This window comes from Heliangelus exortis, chromosome 17, assembly GCF_036169615.1.
Source record: "Heliangelus exortis chromosome 17, bHelExo1.hap1, whole genome shotgun sequence".
NCBI lineage: Eukaryota > Metazoa > Chordata > Aves > Apodiformes > Trochilidae > Heliangelus > Heliangelus exortis.
In genome coordinates this window covers 11,914,751-11,935,995 of record NC_092438.1, presented here as the reverse complement: position 1 = coordinate 11,935,995, position 21,245 = coordinate 11,914,751, and the positions used below count along the sequence as shown (strand labels likewise).

Here is a 21,245-nt window from a genome sequence, read left to right as displayed (position 1 = left end):
AGGATATGTGATGGCTTTGTAAGTTCTGGAGCATGGTTGTGGGCAGGTGGTTGACTCAAGGTTTGCCTAAGGCTCTGCTTTGTAAGTACATCTATGATTTCAGTATTGTTTCCTGTGTATTAGTGCTCTTATGTTCTATCAAATTCTGTTAATCTTAACTTGAATTTGTAGGTGTCAGTCACTCTGATATTTATTTGACCTGTTACCTGTTCCTACACCCTTCCCTTTGCATCCATAAATCTATCATCATAGCACTTTGTTGTGCTATGATGACTGTGGATGTATTCCAAATCTGAAATTCTCAGAAGTCCTGGTTTTCAGTTCTCTCATAAAAATCCACACAGATAATTGTAATTAAGTTCTACAGAAAGCTCATACTTCTGAAAGTAGTATCAAGTCCTTCCCCTGCCCTTGAAGTTCTTGTGCCAGTTTTTCTGATTTTAGAGCTTCGATTTTATGTACCAGTTTTTTTCTGGTATATATTTCTTCCTGTTAATCTGGATTTTTCCCCACCAAGGTCTTAGTTTCAGGAGTTCCCCAAGTATTGTGGGCAGTCCTTGGAGTTTAACATTTAACTTCTTAAAGCATGTGTCATTATCTGAATTCTCTTTCTAGGTGACTGTCTTACATGAGAGCAATCAGTGAAAGTGATTTTGTTACAAATTGTATTAAACGTCTATGAAAACAAAATATTTTTTGTTATCTCTTTGGTCATAAGCAGGTAAAAATGTAACTGTAGTAAGCACAATGTTCTCAGGCAGGCTAATGATTGTAATTTACCAGGTGCTATACTTTATTTTACAACAAATTGCACATTTCTCCTGAAAACAGGGGACATAGGAACATTAATATGTAATCATTTAACATATTTTGCTATATCCTTCCCATGACTTTTTATTCCTGACCAGCCAGTGTCCTTTTTTCAGGCTCACTGAGTCCCCAGAGGGACTGTTCTGCTGTCAAGCTCTGAAACATCTTTTTGCTGCCGATGCTGTCAGGGGCAGGGGGCACCCAGTGCTGGGTGCTGCTCAGTGCCCAGGCCATGGGCTGGAGGGGAGGAAAAGCCCCAGCACAGGGGGGGAGGGAGGCAGGAGGAGCTGTGCTGCTGTGTGTTTGCTTACTGCAGGGTCTGAGGGCTGAGCTGTTCTATTTTTTCCTGTCCTGCTGCTTGTACAAGAGCTCTTCAAAATAATGAATAATGTAACCTTCCCTGGCACAACTGCTCCATTTGCTGATGTTCATTCCAGCTGACTCAGAAGCCATCCCTCCCAGAGGCTCAGGACAGACCTGAAAACCCACCATGTGTTTAATATGGCACTGAATTAAGCAATGACTGCAGCTGCCTTGCCTTGGAAGCACAGCTGAGTGACTGAAGTGAAAAAAAACACCGTAATGGAGCAAAGGAATGCCCCGATTTTCATAGATACCAGGAAGAGGGTGGCTGTGAGTCTGAAGGTGTTTGGAAGTTTTTATAACTGTGTTCCAAAATATAGTTCTAACACTCTTTTGGCTGGAAGTTGTCCCCCTCCCTCAAAAAAGAGTCTTTCTAGAGCAAGCACCAGGTTGAGCAACATCCAGTGTAGATAATTCTCCTTACATTCCTGTTAGGTGTTGGGGAATCCGAGTGGGACTAGGAAAGAATCGCTTCGTTTGTCAAATTGTCTCAAATTGTCCTCTACAGTCCGTAGCTGTCCCAGGCTTGGGACAACTCATTTTCCTTGAATCATTTGTTTTTGGTGTCCAGATCAGGATGCGGAGAGGCAGATTTGGATTTCAGCTGGGATGAAGGGAAGGGACCAAAACCACCTGGGTCTGTGCTGTGGGCCCAGAGGCGTGATGTCTGTGGGGTGTCTGCGGCGATGATGTCTGTGGGGATGCGGGCCCTCCAGGCGCTGGACGTCACCCGCGTCTCCGCTGCGTCACTCTGCAGCAGCGTGACGCCCGGCGGGAGGGTCCCACGGGCTGCGGGGAGCCCTGCGGGCAGCGGGACACTGCGCGGAGCACTGCGCGGAGCACTGCCGGCGGCTGCGCGCTTTCCCCCATCCTCTGACCCGCCGCAGGCCTCGGGGAGGAGCCTGGCCCGGGGGGTTGGCCCTGCCGCGACCCGCAGCCCGGCGGCGGTGGGGACGTCTCCGCCGGGCGGGGCTGCGCCTGCCGGGACCGGTGTCTCCCCGCGGGGAAGCGGCGCTGTGCCGGGAGCTGCCGGGGCCTGCAGCGGCGGGGGGTCCGGCGGTCCCGGAGGGGCTTAGGAGGGGCTCCGGGGGCGGTGCCTCCGCCTGACGCGGCAGGCGGGGCGGGGGCGGGGCAGGGCCCGGTGGCAGCGGCCTGAGCGGCGGCGGCGGCAACGGGGAACGGGAGGCTGCGGAGCCGGCAGGATGCTGGAGATCCAGCTGGACGATGGCGGCGTGGGGGGGTACCCGGGCGATGATTACTGCTCGGGGTCGGTGATGTCGGAGCGGGTCTCGGGCCTGGCCAACAGCATCTACCGTGAGTTCGAGCGGTTGATCCACTGCTACGATGAGGAGGTGGTGAAGGAGCTGATGCCGCTGGTGGTGACGGTGCTGGAGAACCTGGACTCGGTGCTCACCGACAACCAGGAGCATGAGGTGGAGCTGGAGCTGCTGCGGGAGGACAACGAGCAGCTCCTCACGCAGTACGAGCGGGAGAAGGCTCTGCGCAAGCAGGCCGAGGAGGTGAGCGACGCCGCCCCGCCACCATCTTGGCCGCCCGTCGGGGGGTGAACCGCGGCTGCGGTGATGGGCGGTGGGGCCAGGGTAGGGGTGGCGAGGCCGGGCCGGGCCGCGGCGATGCTCGGGGCGGGCAGGGCCGCCTGCGCGCAGGCCTGGGCTCCATCTCCTCCATCATCCCGGGGCGGCGGGGAGCCCCGGGCAGCGGCCTCCTGTACCTTCTAGAAAGGGAGCCCGGTCGGCGCGGGTGCGGATCCAGGCCCTGCCACGCGTGTCCCCTCCTGCGGGGCCAGAGCCGCCGCCCCCCGTGGGATCCCCCCCCTCCCCAGCTCGGGGAGGCCGCGGGGCAGGGCCCGGCCCGGAGCCTCCGCGGGGCCGGGCACAGATCCCTCGGCGGCTGATCCACCCCTTCAAAACAGGAGAGGAAAAAAAACTCAACAAAAATAGATTTGAAGAATTCAGCAACACATAGGAGACCCGACAAATATGCTTATTTGTGGTTTTAAGAAATACTTATTAAAAGGGATTATTTCTGTGCAGCCATGCAGCTTTTTAAACTGTCATCAGCAAGCTATTTAGTTGTAGAAAAAAGCCCCAAACCTTTAAACTATAGCGTCTGATTTTTTTAAACTTGGTTTTACCAAAACTACACCTTTAACCTAAGTAAAGCCAAAGTTTGCCAACTTCGCATCTGCAGTTTCCCGAAGTCTGGGTTCACTCCTGTGAGCCATGTCAGAGCCTCTCAGCTGGGGGGGTCTTTGGAGGGGATGTCAGCAGAACAGCCCCCTCTGATGGGAAGGAACAAAAATCCCGGGGTTACAAAGACACATGTAGACAAAACAGGGGGGAGGTGACTTGCACTCTTGTCTCCTTCCATCTGCGCCTGTCCCTTCTGAAATCGAGAGCATCTTTTCAGCCTTAACTGAGGACAGAGAACCACGGGGTTTACTGTTCAGCTTCTTGAGGTGCTGGTCTGTGAACTGCGATAAAGCACTGGTGATGGGAAAAGTCCATCACCACCATGTCAACCTTGTTCCTTGTTTCACTACACAGCTTCTTAAAATTCAGACTTAGGAGCAGAAGATGTAAGATGGCTAGGAAGCAGTATGCTTCCTAGGAGCTGACTTCTTACTTGATATGGGATTATTAATGAAATAGCTTTTGAATTGGAGAACAGCATAAAGCACCATGCAGGATTTTCACAGGCCTTTTCTTGTTGCTTGCTAATTGCATGCAAGAATCTTGCTAACTTGATGAGGGAGCTGTTTGTGGGCTGTAATACTGAAAGCAAGAGCCAGTCAATTAAGGTTTTAGTCCTGAGTTTTAGTTAGGTTATTAATGGACTGATAAATAATGTTTTAAAGGTGTTTTGAACGCAGGTAAGGGTTGAATAATTATTCTGAGTACATGAGGCTTTTCTTATTAAATATTGCATAGAGACAGTATTTTACAACTTCTGAGGGAAGAGTTTTTTACAGTGCACAATTTGTAGGGAGAAAAAATGGGACTACAAGTGAGAAAAAGTTCAGTTGGAATGATTTTGCATCTTTGGTCTTGGATAGACTTCTGTTCTTGACTTACTTGATACAGGGTGTGTTTTCTGGAAGCAAATGTAGTGACAACAATTACTCCCTGCAAGGAAGCTCAGGAACCATAGCAGAATACTGTTTGCTGAGATTTAAAAAGCACCAACAATGATGATACACTCTCATCCTTATGTATAGCTCAGTGTAACTGGGGAAAAATGTATGCAAGTCTTGTTACCAAAAATAAATAGAGAATGTGCTTTTTATGAGAACAAATGAGTATCATTCCGCTATGTAATCCCTGTTACAAGGTCATATATGGAATATATTGCTGCTGTTTCCCTCTATGTGAAGCAAGAAGCATGTTTTTTGTCTGTACCTATTTCCCCTATTCTGCTTACTATGCAGCCAACATGTTATGTTACAGAGGTGAAAATCTATGTATTAACAGAGAATTCTGTTGTCCTCCAGATAGTTACAGTCAAAAAATAGAAAAATGGTTTTCTACCACAAGTGTGGATTGCTGCTCTGTAGCAGTGCCCACAGGAACCAGGGAGGGTCTGTCCCATTTCTTGAGCAGCATTCTCTGCCCTATGCCTCGGGTCTTGGGGTGAGAGCTTCATTTTTGAGTGGGAGGATCCTCCTCTGGGAACACGATTTGACCCCAGTCTTAATTCCTCCCTGCATATGAGTGCTAATTACAACAATTAAAGTGACATTGAGAACTCGCAAGCTGGAGGTGAAAAACTAATTTATTCTTCTCTTGAAATAATCTGTCAAGACCATGAAGTATGATTACTTCATGACTTTATTTTATTACTAGATTTATTAATTTCAAAGAAACTGAAACTAAAGTGAGCATTGTTTTCTGGCATAATGATGCCCACTGTCTGGTCTTGTTACCATCACTGCAGAACCATCAAATCTTGCTGTTTCATATTTATGCAGAAACTGCACAGACTCTATGGGTATGTTTTGTTAAATTAGGGCTGTTTCTAAGAACTTTCATTTCATTTTCACTAAATGCCATAATAGAAAGTTTTCCTTCTCAATACCTTTCTGTCTTTTTCTCTTAAGATTATTCTATATATTATCTTTTTAAAAAATCTTTGCCAAAAGCAAATTATGGCTTTAATTTCTAAACACTAGGGCTGCAGTGACTCTCTGCAGGACAGCAGAAGCACCTGGGCAAGTAGACTGAAAATAGAAGTTCTTTGAAATGAGGTGATTCTGTCAGTCTGTGATTCCAAGGCTTAGCACGCAATGTTTTGGTTTTCAGTGACCTCCAAGCTGCCAAAGATGTGGAATTGCCTTAGGTTTTCTGTGCTTTTAATTTTTTTCATCTCTTTCATACTATGTATGCACACAGGGTAATTATCACTTACATGGTGTGGTGGTTTGTGGAATCAGGGCATTGTTTAGTTTGGCAAGAAGCTTCTGGGATTATTTAGTCCAACACTCTGCTCTCCCAGGGTCATCCAGAGCAAGTTGTCCAGGACTGCATCTGTTCAACCTCTTCTCCTGTGGAAGTGGCTCCAAGGACCACCTTTGTGGTCCTGGTGTTTGTGGTGATGTATCTTAACGAATGGTATTGATTTATTTTTACTGGCTAAGTATTATTTTTAGCTTGATTTCTTAAGAAAATGAGTCTTATGTGATTGCTCTGTTAGGCCCTTGCCCCCAGAGGGGGTTTTCAGTTTCCAGTGGGCTTTCTCCTGGGCTTCCCCATGGGTGTATCTGTGCTCTGGGTACTTCTACAGAATCACAGAGTGGTTGAGATTGGAAGGGATCTCAAGGCTATCTGATCCACCCACCCTGGTCAAGAAGAGTCACCCAGAGCAGGTTTCCCAGGACAATGTCCACGCTACATCCAAGTCTCTCCAAGGATGGAGACTCTGCTGTGTCTTTAAGCAACCTGTGCCAGTGCTCAGTTCCCTTCTCAGTGAAAAAGGGTTTCCTGGTGTTCAGAGAGATCCTCCTGTGTTCCAGTTCATGCCTCTTGTCTTGTCACTGGGCACTACTGGCTCTGTCCTCTCTGCACCATCCCTTCAGGTATTTACATACATTTATGACATCACCCTGAGCTTTTTCTTCTCCAGGTGCTCCAGCCCTTCATCATCCTTGTTGGGCCTTTAGTGGACTTTTGTCCCTGTCTCTGTTGTACTGGAGAGCCCAACACTGGCCTCCCAGTGTTGAATAAAGGGAATGGTCACCTCCTTGACCTACTGACAACAGTGGATGACATCATTTGTCTTCTTTGCTGCAAGGACACGTTGCTTGGCCATGTTCAACTTGGTGTCCACCAGGATCCCTGCTTTTCTGCCAGGCTGCTTTCCAGCTGGGTGGCCTCAACACATCCTGGTGCCAGGGATTGTGCTTCCCTGGGTGCAGGATGCAAGAAGGATGTCAGCTGTAAAAGTCCTTTGCTGGCATTGCCATGGTGGGACTCGATGTTTGAGAGACACCTGGGTGTCATCCTATCCCACTTCCAAAAAACCAGCATCAGTCTTCTGATGACACGTTGCCACGGCCATAGTTTCCTCTGTAAAGCTTGCTATTTGCATCATTATTTTACATGATAAGTGTGTTCACTTATGAGTAATTTGTTTTTATGTAATAGCTGGTGCTACCTCTGATACTGTGTTTGAAAATCAGTGGGCAGTGCTCTGGGAAGAGATGGTCCTTCGGGAGAGGCAGGGACTGTAGCCGTGGCAGTTTCTGTGTGGGCTGAGGTACTTAACCAGCTGGGTGGCAATGTTGCAGATTCACTGGCTCCTGTCTGCCTCAGAGTTGCTCTCTCAGAGCAACTGAAAGGCTTTTGAAAATCCCTTCCCCGTTTGTTAGAGCCTATTTATTTGTTAAATATTGTCCCTCCCTCATATACTAATTTCCGTTAAGATGATATTGAAGAAAGGTGCTAAAAGTGTTTCCCTGTGGTCCAGGCTCTGGTGCTCTGCATTTCAAGTGCTTTTCCCCTTATTTGCTTTGTATTTTCTTTCTCTGTGAACTGAATCACAGCCTGGGAAGGCACTTTCTTTTTCCCCACCCTGAAACCTGATCTCACAAAGAGCTGACTAATGTGAGTTTCTGCAGCTTGATGGTGACCTCATAGCATCAAAGGAGCAAAGCATTTGGGAATAGCGGATAACAACTAAAACAAGCCTTTGCTTAGCATGTGGATCCTTTCCACTAGATGCAGTTGAGAGTAACTGGCAAGCATGAAATGCAGGCTTGCACAGCTGTCTGGGTGCAAATCTATCTACACATTCTTCAGGCCCTTCTGTGTCCATTCCTGGAGCCTGTGGGCACTGTCAGATTTCACCAACAGAAGGGGTAGCAGAATCCCTGTCACTATCAGAGGGTTCTTCCAAGTTTCCTTAAGTCTTCTTTTGCAGTTTTGATTTAGACTCTTCAGAGTCTTGATTTACAGTGTCCTGGTTTGAAGAGTGGGAGGGTGGAACACAGAGGGAGGGATCTATTCTCCCATTTCCTGCCATACTCTATAAAAGAGGGAAAGTCAGCAGTTCCCACGCTCTTTTCTTTACACTTCCTGCTGGATCTGCTGCTGTTTCTTTAGCACCAGCTCGTGGCGTGCTCCTCAGAGCCCAAATCTATTGGGTTGTGTGTGTGTGCATATATATATATATATGTATATATTTGTATTCTAGTTTCTTTATCCCTTATGTTTTTACCTTTCCCCTGTGCTAGTAAATCTATATCCAATTGTTTTCAGTTTCCAACTTAAAATTCTCCTGTCATTATTCCCCTTTTATCTTCCCTTTGGGGGGTGTGGGCAGGGCTAGAATTAATTATTTTTTTTTTTTTAATTGAAAACACCGAAAAGTTGAAAATTGGAAAAATGGGTTTCAAAATGGCGTGGGTGAAATACTTGTTGTATTCTGCCTTTTTTAATTTACTCATCCATGCATGTTGTTTCCTATGGTCCCATCTCCCAGCCATGTTACTTTTCTATGCTGTTAAAGCAGTGATTTCTGTGGGAACGGGTCCGGTTGGGAATGTGCTTGGGGAGTTTTGGGCTCTTTGTGTGTGTTCATTATGTGGAGTGATTCTGCTCCTTTCTGGAGCAAGTTCAGCCTGCCAGAGCTCCAGAGTTTGGAGGCCTCGGTGATAGGTGATGGTTTTGATTATTGTTGTGCCTGAATGTGTTTCAGGGGTAGTTTAATGTTTGATACTGGTGTGGGAAAACTGTCCCTGCTGCTGCTGCTCCCAGTGAGGGGTGATGATGATGATGATTCAGAGACAACAGAAAACCCTGATCAGCGAGAGAGTCGGCCCAAGGCAGGAACAACACAGGAGACTGATTTGGAACCTGAGAAAATTGTCCAATCCATGTCTCTGAAAGTGTTACAGGTACATGAAGCGTGTGTAGCTTGGTAGCTTTGCACACGGTAAGCTTTTTTTTTAGGGTGTGTTGTGTGTACCAGATTTGCTTTTGTATCTGTTTTATCATTAGTACACCAGAGTGACAGAAAATAACCTCCAGTAACTGATTTTAATTATTTGAACTGAGATTTCTTACTCTAGATGTTCTAATCTGTTTTGTTTATCCCTTTGTGCTAGTTTATAGTCTTTAAAAGATGTTTCTCATTGGTTCCCTGTGTTTTGGCTCTATGTATATATAGAAGAAGGAGATACATTAGTTACACATATATGCTTAAGAAATTATATTAGCCGTATTTCTTACTGCATTTTCATCTTCTTAGAAAATGGTGGAAGATACTATTAGATAAATAATACCTTTTCATTAGTGATTTGAATATCTGTTCTACAGATACTGCCGTCCTCTTGCTCTCTGAGCATTTTTGTTGAAAAGTGCAAGGCCAAGCAGTGTCTTTGAGTTCACTGCTTGTCCTTTCTCTGGAGGTCCTTGGTATGTGAACGTGTGCCACATGTTTGACTTGAGAGACATCAGAGGCTCTGTTGACTCCCACACTGATTGTGCCCATGGTGTTGGGCTTGTCCATGTGGTGACAGTTCCAGCTTCATCCTTTCATTCGTGGCTGTGGCTTCAGCAGAAGCTGTGCCCCTGTTTTAGGGGTTAGCTGTGGGCACACAGGCAGCAAGCATGCCCTTCCCACCAGCCTGCTACCTTCTCTGTTTCTCATTTGCTCTTTGATAAATCTTCTCACTTTGTTTCGATTTTGAGTCTGTAAAATAATGATTTAAGCACCTCTCAGGATAGCTATGTGGTTGAACGTGATTTTTCATCACTGCCACTTTTTGTAGCAGCATTAAATGCAATTGCAGCATCTTTGTAATTCCATTTATTTGAGCTACTGCCTACATTTTACCATTCCCATCTTAGTTGTACCTCCCTGGCTTCTTTCCTTTTCATCACTGCAGCTGGGTGGCTTTTTAGTGTGCAGCCAGAGCTGGGCTGAAATTGCCACATAATTTGCACCATAATTCCAGATACAAAAATAAAACCAAGTATATTTTAGTCTTCACAAAGGAAGAAAAGTTTACATTACTAGGTTGCATAATGTTGATTTTTTTTTTTTTTTTAAAGTATTTGCTCCATTAGTATGTATAATTATCTGCTGTTAACCATGCTCTGTTCAGTTCAACATTTATAAACAGTGTCAGTATCTTTTATCTCCCTGAATGGAGGCTCCTGCTAAGCTGTTCAGGAAGCAGAAAACTGTGACTTCAATAATGTGATGTCATACATGACAAAATCCAGGAAAAAAAAACCAGGGAGATGAATTTGGATAGAGGTTGCAGGCTGCTCTCCACTTGCTGCACTTGTAGCATGATGATTTCTGTGATTTGGGAGAAAATCAACACCTACACACTTGAAATAAGCAAAGTGATCTTAAACTAGTATTTACCATATAGTTTTACTGAGAATGCCTCTGTCCAAGTGTCCAGCTTTTGTATTCAGCTTGTTGTGGAAACAAAGTGTAAAGCAGAAGGTCTGTGCATGCCATGATGTGGTGGGTGTCCAGCCTGTTGTTTTAGTATTGAATGGTCTGTTACTATATATTTATACACACTCACAATAAGGTGATATTAGTATTAAATATGTAAGTAGCTATATTATATATAGTTACAGTGGTGGAGGCTCCTTTGATTTAAGTTAAATGACTCCAGACTTGGTCCCTGCTGGCTTCTTACCAAATGCTAATTTTTGCATCAAATCTGCAGCTGTTTTGGCTCTAGCTTTTTAGAAGGACACCCCCTTTTCATTAAAAGCTTAGGACTACACTGGTAAGGACTTCCCGAGTCAGCATATCCAGTCCCTGGGTATTGCAGGCAATTGAGTTATATAATCTGCTTCATAAATATATCAACCTTTGTCTTAAGACCATTAGTTAAATCTCCTGCCTCTACTCTTCTGAAAGGTAACCTTCTAAATTGCAATGGAGGTTTGTTTTGTTTTTTTTTACTTCATGGCCTGGTTTTACTCTTTGTTCCTGTGCCAGCACTGTTCTTTCCTATTAGTAAATTTTGGCTCTATCAAATATTTATGCCTTTTCTGTGTTAATGGGAACTGGTTCTGGCCTATCTTGGTCTCCATTTGCTATGTGTTGGAGCCAGGCTCTTCCCTCACTGAAGAAGGTGGGTGAGGTGACGTGTGCTGCTCATCCTGCTAGCATAGAGGTGCCCATGTGTCACCTGGACAGCCTGGTCTTGTCTTACTGATTTCCACATCCTCCTGTTCCTTGAGTTACACGTAACCATGTCTAGTGTTGTGTTGATCCTTCCTGAGAGGCAGGAGGATGGATGGATGAGTGAGTGGTCCTGCAGATACATCTTACCAGTGCTCTGTGCAGGATCCCTCAGGGATAGCCCTGGCTCTGAAACCTCTCTCCTCTTCATCCTACTGGTGTGGCTCTTCGGTCCTCTCCAAATTTGGGACTTTTCCTCCTTTCAGCCTTTCTGATGCACAGGGAGAACCTCAGGTGAGAAGGCTTCTGATGCAGGAACAGCTAAAAGGTGCTCCAGAGACAGGCAGAGTAAAGGGCCCTTGGGTCCCTGTCATCATATAATCTCTTCAGCAGAGAGGACAGGCTAAAGTGTCTGAAATGCTGTTCTTCTCTGAGAATACTTAGAGGTAATATTAATTTTTAATGTTGTTGTCTCCATGTCTCTCTCTCCTCCAAGTGGTTAATTGATTTTTAGTTTTCTGTGTCTTTGATTACTTCAAGGTTGCAAAATAGATGGGACTGAATTTGTAGAATCTTTCAGTTTCCTCTGAATTAAAGCAAAACAGCTGTAGCAAATCCAGAAATCCTATTAAAGACGACCTACATAGTGGGAATAAAATTTGGCTCGTAACTTCTTCTGTTTCCTAATTTACTGTCCAGAGATCTGTGAATGTTTTCCTTAACAACCATTCATTCTTATTGCTGCTAAAAACCTCATCCCAGCCTGGTCTGGATGGCACACTTAGGGATGGAGAAGTAAGATCAGGAGGGCATCTTGAGACAAGAGGGCAGTGAAAGCTGAGCCAGTGACATGTGGTGGAGATTTAGCCCTTAGCTGTAATTAAAAGGATTCATCAGTTGAACTTCAGCACAGAGCAGTTACAGCAAAACCCTGTGAGGAGATTGAGATTATACCTGAAAAATAGCACTTTTGCTGGTGTAGCCACAAATAGAGCAAGTTAAAGTGCTGCTTCTCTAGCTCTGTTACTCAGTAAAACTGTGTTGGCTAGTTTGTTGCTTTTTTTCCCCTCTTTTTACTCATTTTGAAATGATATTGTTATTCTGGAAAAATGATTCAAGAATAAATATGAAAATTCACAAATCAGATTGCTTTTCAAATTTATCAAAATTCCTAAAACAGATTGTTGTGTATTTATGAGTGACTCAGTGATTTTGATGTTTAATTGATATCTCAGAGAAAGAACCCAGTTACTTTAAAATCCTGTACAGTCTTAAAACTTAAAGTAAATGTTTAGCCTTTGAGATTACTCCTTTATATAGTGGAGGAAAGATACTGGTGTTTCTGATATTTCTGGAAAACACTGCCAGAAAATAACCATAAGGGGGGGAAAAACCTTTCTTGCAATAAATTTGGACAGAAAGGAAAAAAAATGTTGAAAGCCCAGTTAAAGATTAAGGGCACTGCAGAACATGGAGTGCAGGAAAATGAGGGATAGCTAAAGTTTGCTTGATTGTTTCTATAAATACAGGTAAGTAGGAATGAAAACTGACTCATCGTTCAGATTCATTTACTCAGTAGTTTTAAAAGTCTGCAAGAATAATAAATGATGTAGCCTTTCAGTCATCTGCAGCCAGCAGATCCAGTTCATGAACATAATGAGGGCTCCAGTGTCACTGTTATTCCAGTAAAAACACTCTGAAATGTGCACATGGCTTATCCTAAGAACCCAGTCAGAGACTGTGTGTATTCTTTCATGGGCACAATTTAACAAAATAATCTTACCATGCATTTAAATGCATTCATTGCCCTGGGAATCTTATAAAAAATCATTTTCACTGAAGTCTGTCTCTCTCGGAGCACAATGAGGCTTTTCTTTGCTAAATTAAACTTGCCATGCCTTCTTGAGTGGCATTATTTGTAGAGTAAGGAGGAGTGTGAGAGAAGGCTTTTCTTCCCCAGTATTCATACTTTAAAAAAGAGATTCCAGGCAGCTGATGTGTGTGTGAATCTGTTGGATCTGTTGGATCTGTGAATCTGTTCTGCTCCAACCTAGGGAGCATTTTGTGACCAGACAGAGAGGAAGAGAGGCAGAGCCAGGGGCAGGGTACCTTTGTGAGATCCTTAAAGCTGTCAGTTACCTCCTGTGGGCCCCTCTTCTCCTATAAACATCTTAAAGGCAGACTAAACCCATCTCTGCTTTATTTCCTGCCCACTCTCATGCTCTGCAGGTCTGCAGCCAGCTCTGCTCCCAGCCCCAGTCCTGCACTTGCTGCTCAGCTGATGGGTTTGTGTTTTTAGTAACTGAAGGTTGGTGCAGATGATTCTTGGTTTAGGTTGCTTGTGTCTACCTATTTATGAGTAATGTAACAAAACTCAAATTTGGGGGTTCACAGGGCCAGGATAGGACTTGTTCTGAGGCTGGTGAGGTAGCCTTACTCCCCTACACCACTGGAAGCAGGGTGGCACTGTGTAGCAAGAGAACAAAGGGCAATGGTTTACAACTTGAGGGGAGATTTAGGTTTGACATTAGGAAAAAATTCTTTCCTGTGAGGGTGGTGAGATAATGGAACAAGTTGCCCAAGCAGCTGTGGCTGCCCATCCCTGGAAGTGTTAAAAGCCAGGGTGGATGGGGCCTTGAGCAACCTGGGCTGGTGAGAGGTGTCCCTGCCCATGCAGGGGGGTTGGAACTGGGTGTCCTGTTCCAACCCAAACCATTCTATGATTCTAGGATTTTACTACAAGTTTGGGTCAGGAGTGTTACTAAAACCAGCTCACTTTCTGAGTCTGGAGGGATGGATGATGGGCCTTTGTTGTGTATGAATATGAGTGAGTTTTTTGTGCAGAAAAAAATCTTGTGACTATGGATAGCACAAGAACCAACCTTGCTTAAGTATGCACAGAGATTTGAAGGTGCTATTTATTTTCTAGGGATCCTGTTTATTTTGCATATTTCATGAAAGTAACTGTGACTGCAACTCTTAATAAGAGTAAAGTGTAATATCAGTTCACTACAGTGGAGCTAAATTGAGTGTTTCACATGTTTTATTTCTCTTTGCTGTGCATGCCAGTTTCCAAAGCAGAGAATGACCAAAGCTCTTGGGTCAAAAGTGACCTTTTACAGAAATAACCTCAAATTAGGTATTTTTCTGTTGCATTTTCATTGTTAAATCAGTGTATCTGTAAAAATCTTTCCTTCAGCCCAGTGTTTAGTGCAGGAGTCATCACTGATATGTGCACAGCCACCCCTTTGTCATTGCTTGTGAGAGTTAGCAGCAGTGATCCCTCCTCTCCCTCTTTGCCAAGAGCAGCAAGCTGAGCCTATTCCTGCAAGGCATAAATTTGTTGAATTCTGCTGTGAGAATCTCCTCCTCCTTCCCTCAGCTCCCACAGAGCCCTTCTTGAGTTTGCTGCTCTGGCAGGTCACCATCTCTGGGTGCAGAGGTTGCTTGCAGCTGCCTCCAGTTGTGGATACATTTCCTAAAAGACTTGCACATTTCTGCAAAACTTACCCACCATGTGAATTATAGGGGAAGCTTTCTAAAAATGTACAAATAGAAGAACTAGTCTGAAGGTTTCAGACATACCTATCTGTAAATATGTGGCCATAGAAGTAGAATTGATCTTCAACATCAAATTAACAGGAATCAGAATTCAGCCTGGCACTAGGAAGAACAATGTTCCTGAAGATCATAATAAAGTTGACCTGGTTTGTATAATTCATATTGCACAATGTATATTAATTATGCATTAGACATAGCTAATACTTTTTCATTGTCTCTTCAGTTTAATTAATTGCTATTTTGCTAATTACAGTACTTAAAAATTCTTATTTCCTATTTTGTAATTTATATCTCCCCATTTTTTTTATGAGGAGAAGAGAAGTCATACAGGGCAAACACATCTTACATTTGTGCCTCATCTGTGCTTCCTTCTCTACTTCTTCCCTATTCAGAAGTTTATTGAGTTTGAAGATGCACTGGAGCAGGAGAAGAAAGAATTACAAATCCAAGTGGAACACCTTGAATTTCAGACTCGACAGCTGGAGCTGAAGACCAAAAACTATGCAGATCAAAGTAAGCCAAGCTGTAGATCAGACGTGATTATGTATTTTGCCTTACACACACATATTTCTGCTACTTTGAAAATATATTTTTTCATAATTTTTGTCTCTTTTAATGTAATTTACACAAAGCCAGAAATGTCTGGTTTTCCCTTACTTTAGTGTAAAATTCTGAACTTTCTAAAGTGTGGATGTGCCCACACTAATTTAGTAGAAGCTTCAATGTGTGGGACAGCTCAGTCTCTCCAGATACAGGATTTGGGCCATTGGTGAAGCTGTTGGTGTCCAGTTTCTCCTGGAACATTTTTTTTTCTTATTAAACTATCGTGTTTGTTTGGCTTTTTTTTTTTTTTTTTTTTTTTTTAATACTCTCTTAATGTGTGCAGTTGTATTTTGGTGGCTGAGGTTCCCCTCAAAGTTCATTGGTATTTTGTCCAGTACTCCTGCATCTCCAATAGCCAGAGGTGCCCATCCCAGAGGATGTCGAATTCGGACACTTACGGGGCACCAGACTGAAGAACTCTGCTTCTCTGCTCTTATTGTGCTCTCTGGTTTGCACATTTTGGGAACATGGAGATACCCATGAAGTGAGTTGGTAATGAAGAAAAAAAATTGTGGGAAATTGGTCCCACAGTGTGCATTATCCCATTTGTGGGTGTTTTGTTCAGTAGGTGCAAATTAATTTCTGACAAAATAGGCTTTGGGCCTTCTGGTTTCTTTGAGAGCCTGATGTGTTTTAGCTGATGGTTGGAATCTTCCCTTGGTAGTTTCACGACTGGAGGAACGTGAATCAGAAATGAAGAAGGAGTATAATGCTCTGCATCAGCGTCACACAGAGGTGAGATGTCATCTCATTATTGCTAAATAAATACATGCTTAGTCTGCAAGTAAAGTTTTAAGAATTCAGTTTTGCTGTACTGGTGATAGCTTAGAGCTTCTGAACCTTGGGAACTTCAGATATATCTGCGTGGTGGGTGTAGAGAGGACAGAGCTGGGCTCTTTTCAGTGGTGCCCAGTGACAAGAGCAGAGGCAGGTGACAAACAGGAGCACAGAAGGCTCCCTCTGAACAAGAGTAAAAACTTTGTCATTGTGAGGATAATAAGCACTGGCTACCCAGAGACATGGTGGAGTCTCCATCCTTGGAGATATTCAGAAGCCACTTAGGCACAGTCTGGGGCAACCTCTTCTAGGTGCCCTGCTCAAGCAGGGATTTAGGACCAGCTGGACCTGAAGAAGTTTCCTCCAACCTCAACTGCTCTGTGATTCTCTGAACACATCCCACTACCTCATCTTTTGCTGCCAATGAGCCTCCAGAAGACTCTTATGTTATTTTTAACAAGCTCTTTTTAAGTTATTTCAGTCACTTTGCTATGAGATTTTCTTTCAGATTAATCCATTTGCTTACATTGTCAGCTTAAAAACGAAGACAAGGGGATTGTACAAAAAAAAAAAAAAAGGGAACTGGAAGTGGGTGCTGGGGAAGATCAAGCAACAGCAGAATGTGTTGTGTCGTTTTTTCTTTTCCTTCTCTTTTCCTTTGTTTGGCTCATGGAATTTTCTCTCCTTACAGATGATCCAGACCTATGTGGAACACATCGAGCGATCCAAGATGCAGCAGGTTGGGGGAAATAATCAAACTGAGGGTAGCCTACCTGGGAGAAGGTAGGGCCATAACCTGTCCATGTAACCTATGCCACCTGGGGACTTACAAACTGAGTGTGCGTATTTGAGAGGGAAAAAACAGAAGCAGGATCTTTCCCTGTGGGCACAGATTGTAGCTGAAGCTTTTTTGTAATGGGTTCTTGTTGAGCTGTGGGTATGTTTGCTAAGGCTTGACAAGGAGGAGCTTTATGTGTTCTTAGGCTTTTACACACTGCTATTGATGGGGGCTGCTGGAGAAATACATTTGTATTCTCAGGTAGTACATAAAAGGTTTATCTATAGAATGGACAGAGGTGTCAAATAAAGTACTTGTGTGTGTGTCTTTGTGTGTGTGATAGCCAGCAAAACAAAGCAATTAAATGCATTAGCCATTATGGGATTTTTCCCCCCTGGTCCTTCAAGCAAAGCTTTCTGTACTGTCAGAATTGATTTTCCTTCTTCCTCACCCCTGTCATGTTCACTAAGCCTGAAAGAGACAGCCTTTGTTTCAAGAAGGCAGCGGTAGGAAAGATGTATTTTGTAATCTTTGAGCAAATTTTAAGCACAAAAGTTGCAGTTGCATTGATTTCAGAACAGATGCATCTGTACATACAACTGGTTTGTTAACTTTCCTTCTGATGTTACCTGTAACATTACCCACAGGGTGAGAAGTGGAAGTGATGTTGCATAAATACTCATTAAAGAAATAATAGATCACATAACAGATAATCTACTCAGATGAAGCATAATCTATTCAGTCACTCAGCTGTAAAAGGGGTGATTTCTGTGGAAATCTTTATGCATGGCATATTACTATGTGTGTTGTCACATGCTAATGTCTAAGCCAGAAAGGCACTGTCTAACCTGGGAAGTTTTCAACTTAAGCAGTGGTTTCCAGAGGAACAATATCAATGAAATAATATGCTGCATTAAATGTTTTGTCATCTTTGCATGTTTTTTTTTAAACTTTTTAACTTCTTGTGGCCTTGAGGGATGTTAAAAGGTTTTGCACTCTTACTGACCAGAAGCAGTGGGAGCTGCTGGTCTGAAAAGTACAAGGAGCAGCACCAGCTACACAGGAGTCTGCTAGGGGCATCCTCCCTCATCTCTTTCAGTATTTGTCTGCCTGATCTTGGCCATACCCTGCTGTAGGTGACCCTGCTCTGGCAGGGGGGGGTGGGTTCAATCTTTTGAGGTCCTTTCCAACCCCTACCTTCTGTGATTCTGTGAATGTCAGTTGGTTTGGGTATAATGTAATAGAAATGAAATTTCAGGTCTTGGAATAGTGAGTTTAATTACCCCCTGTCTGCTGTGGCTCCCTGTTACCAGGAAAAAGGCTGGATTCAAGTTGCCAACATTTTGACTGTGTATTGTAAGAAGGAAAAAGGGAGAAGAAAAGGCACCCAAACCCCACTTTGTCAATGAAAGGCACCTCCCAAACTTGGGTTGGACTGCATGGTAGAAACTGGTTTAAATCAGGTTTTTCTTCCTATCTTTCAAAGAAACTAACATTAATTGTGGCTTTATGTTATTCCATGACAGAGGTGCACAGTGAAAATGTTACTGGCTCTATCTGCAAGACTGCCATTCTCTGGGTTGAAGGGCAGAATTTTCATCAAGAATTGCCTCTTCATATTAGAGAAATCAGTCTTTTTACCCTTTTAAGTGGGCAGTTATTGCTAGTCTTGCTGGAGAGAAAAAAAGAGAAACACTGTATGTCAATGAAAGAACCTGTTGTGATCTGAGTTTGTAGGAAATGGGACTTTTTCCATCATTTCAAGCTTTGCACAGTTGGTCTGTGTGTGTAGTTGTGTTTGTGTGTGCTTGTGCCCAGGCACTTGGGACAGATGTGTGGTTTTGTGTCACTGCACAGCTAGGGGTGAACACCAGTGCTGGTGGATCTTGATGTGAACTGGGGTGGGCACAGGCATGGTTTCTCATGGCCTGTCACCCAGCTTTGAGTACATTTCTCAATTTTCATCTGTGGATATGCTTGGGTGTGTTAGGCTGCCTAGGGCTGCATATTTGAATAAAGCTGTAGGTACCCTGAGTACGTTTGCTTGTCACATGTGAGAAGTTTGTGCTGTTGGGGGGTGTGAGTACTGCCATCCAGGGAGGGGGATGAGTATGGTGCCCACTTCCACGTGGTGTGTCTGCACCCTGGATGTGATAGGGTTGCATGTTTGCATGACCTTTGCTCTCTAATGGTGTTTTTTTCTGTCTCGCTTTTTGTGTGGTTCCTGCTCTGTTTTGGCTGTTAATGTTTGTCACTGCAGTCATCGCCAGTCATGGAGGAAAAGGTAAATCCTGTTGCTGCATCTTTAACTGTGTTAATCCTAGTTGTAGAGGTTGCTCTTGAGTGGCAACACTGTGATGCTGGGAATGCACTGTACTGGCATGTTTGCTCTCTGTGTTAGGTGTGCTCAGGTGGATGGGACAGAAGAGATCAGGCAGCAGCTTGGGTACTCAAACACAGAAGTTTGGTCCCAAACCAGGATCAGTCCTCTGTGATTGGGCATCTGCAATTCATGGCCCAGAATGTTCTTAAAAGTCTTCTTTTCTCCCTTATTTTACTTTAGAGTACAAGGCATGTATGTTTTCTCAGCAAAGCAGAAAACGTGTGTCACCTTTCCAAAGGCACTTCTGACCTTGGGCTGGGCAGTGAGTTCAGTGCCCCAGCCCTGCACAGAGAGCAGTTCTCATCTTTACAGGCTGGCAAACAAGTTTTGTTAGGGTTTATAAGCTTTAGGATGTTACATGTAGAGCATCCTGATCCTGATCCCTGGTCTCAGCTGCTGCAAACCTTTTTTAAAGACTTTGCTGTTTAACTTGTAATGCAAGTTGGAACAAACCAAGTGTTAAGAGTCACTTTTTACTTGACAGAATTGGATGGGGAAGGTTACTCCAATGCTCAAAATGTAGACCAGTCCTGAGGATACTCTCAAGTTCTCTGAAGATGTGTAGTCAGCCCCAGGCCCCCAAAACTAAAGTTAGGGTTTGCTCTTTCCCCATCTCTATGAGGTTTAGAAGAGGCTGGAAGGTGTTTCCAAAGAAACTCTGCAAAGAAATTTCCTTACAATCTACATTAAAATCCTTTCCTGAAGATCCTACAGCTTCTGATGCTACAGAGACTGTAGTAATGTCTCTGTTCAGCAGAGACTGTGAGGTTCACTGTACAGTCAGTCAGGTGTTGTCCCTCTGCATGTTAAATGTGCATCTGTTTGTATATGAAAGCAGAAATAAACTGAAGAAATCTGGCAGAGATTAAACAAAGAGAAAGTATAGTATGCTCCTAATGGTTCATATTTCTCAGTGCTGCCACTGAACAGCTCAGTTCATCCCAGCACAGTCACAAAAGTGTTTATGTTATAGCATGTAGTTAAATACTCTGACTGCAACACCTGCTTTGCAAGGAAGGTTTTCAGTCACAGGGAATTTTCTCCAGCTACTTACACCTGTGAAGCATGACTTCCTTAAGGTCATCATTCTAAACTGAAGAAGAAGAAAGATATAAAACGAAAGGTTAAAGCAGCTCAAAAAATTGTCTCCTATTTTTCTGATAATCCCTATCATGTATGAATCTGGTACTGAATCAGTTGACAGACTGCAACTTCTCCATTAAAGAAAGTAATGTTAATGCAGTCATGTGGATGATCTGTGTTTCTCTAAAATCCTGTTATGTGCTGCCTTTGTAAGAGGATTTGTCTATGAAAATCCCATGTATGGAGAGGAATTCAGGAGAGGAATTTAGTGCATATTCTTAGAAAGAATACATTCCAAATATCCTTGCAGGGACACTCTGGAAGCCCCTTTTTGCCCCTTCTTCCTATTCCAGACAGGCCACAGCAGGAAAGTGTTCCTCAGCACAAGGCACTCTGACACAGCAGTGTGGCACGTGCTGCTGAGAAGGGGAAGGTTGGGCTTCTTGGATTTCTCCATCCATACTGCCTCCTCTGCTAGACACTCCCATTTCTTTCTGTCATAAAGGAGCTGGTTGGTGCACCATCTCCTGTGCTGATGTGTTTGCAGACATCCTGAAGGGGGCATAGGTCCTGTGGTGTCTTTACACCCAGGGTCACGGGTGAGGTGGATGTGGTGACTACGTGGTCATCAGACCAGTGCTGATGATCATCAAAGAAAGGCCCGTGGAGGTTTGCTGTTATGAACACTGGTGTGCAGAAGGGCAGATTTCATCACTCCCCACACCAGTAAGTGGAAGTCCCACACAGCAGCCAGTGAAGTACCCCCACTGAAGCCCTTTAGGGGTGCCTGTCACACAGCTCTGCACACAGGTAGCTCAGGCTGCTGGGGACATCTCCTAAAGGGACCTGTGTTCTGTTCCTGCAGCCCTGCTTCTCTGGCACCAAACCAGTTGCTGGTCCTGGCATGCTGCTGCAGCCTTTTCCACCTCTGCTGCATGCTCTAGATTTTCTACCTTTGCAACTTGGCCTCAAAACTTGTGCCAGCTTCTATATTCAGAATCAGACCCACAGCTAGCTGGTCAGCTGCAATTGCCAGAAAAAAAGAGTATGAAGAAAATGTAATTGCAGGTATCTAGCAATGTGAATGATGCATTCATTTATACCTGTGTTTTAATTTCTGAGTTTTGAGTGCATTGCAGCATGGATATAGAGAGGGGATCAGGGAGAACAAGTATTATTTTTCTTGCTTAATATTGGAAGTGATCCAAACCCCTC

The 21,245-nt window shown here is 44.0% G+C and overlaps 1 protein-coding gene across 29 annotated transcripts in view; it reads left to right on the top strand.

Annotated features, from left to right (window-relative positions):
* Nucleotides 1-2,299: 2,299 nt before the first annotated feature.
* Nucleotides 2,300-21,245, top strand: part of MAPK8IP3 (mitogen-activated protein kinase 8 interacting protein 3) — a 56,386-nt gene continuing 37,440 nt past the window's right edge. For 17 of the 29 annotated variants that reach the window (XM_071761289.1, XM_071761271.1, XM_071761290.1 and 14 more), the window contains exons 1-5: nt 2,300-2,693; nt 14,799-14,919; nt 15,674-15,744; nt 16,478-16,569; nt 18,825-18,848. In XM_071761289.1, the coding sequence (XP_071617390.1) occupies nt 2,376-2,693; nt 14,799-14,919; nt 15,674-15,744; nt 16,478-16,569; nt 18,825-18,848 (626 nt within the window). In that variant the 5' untranslated portion in view covers nt 2,300-2,375. The remainder of the gene's footprint in view (nt 2,694-14,798; nt 14,920-15,673; nt 15,745-16,477; nt 16,570-18,824; nt 18,849-21,245) is intronic. The other 12 variants (XM_071761294.1, XM_071761292.1, XM_071761297.1 and 9 more) reach the window with 1 other exon arrangement.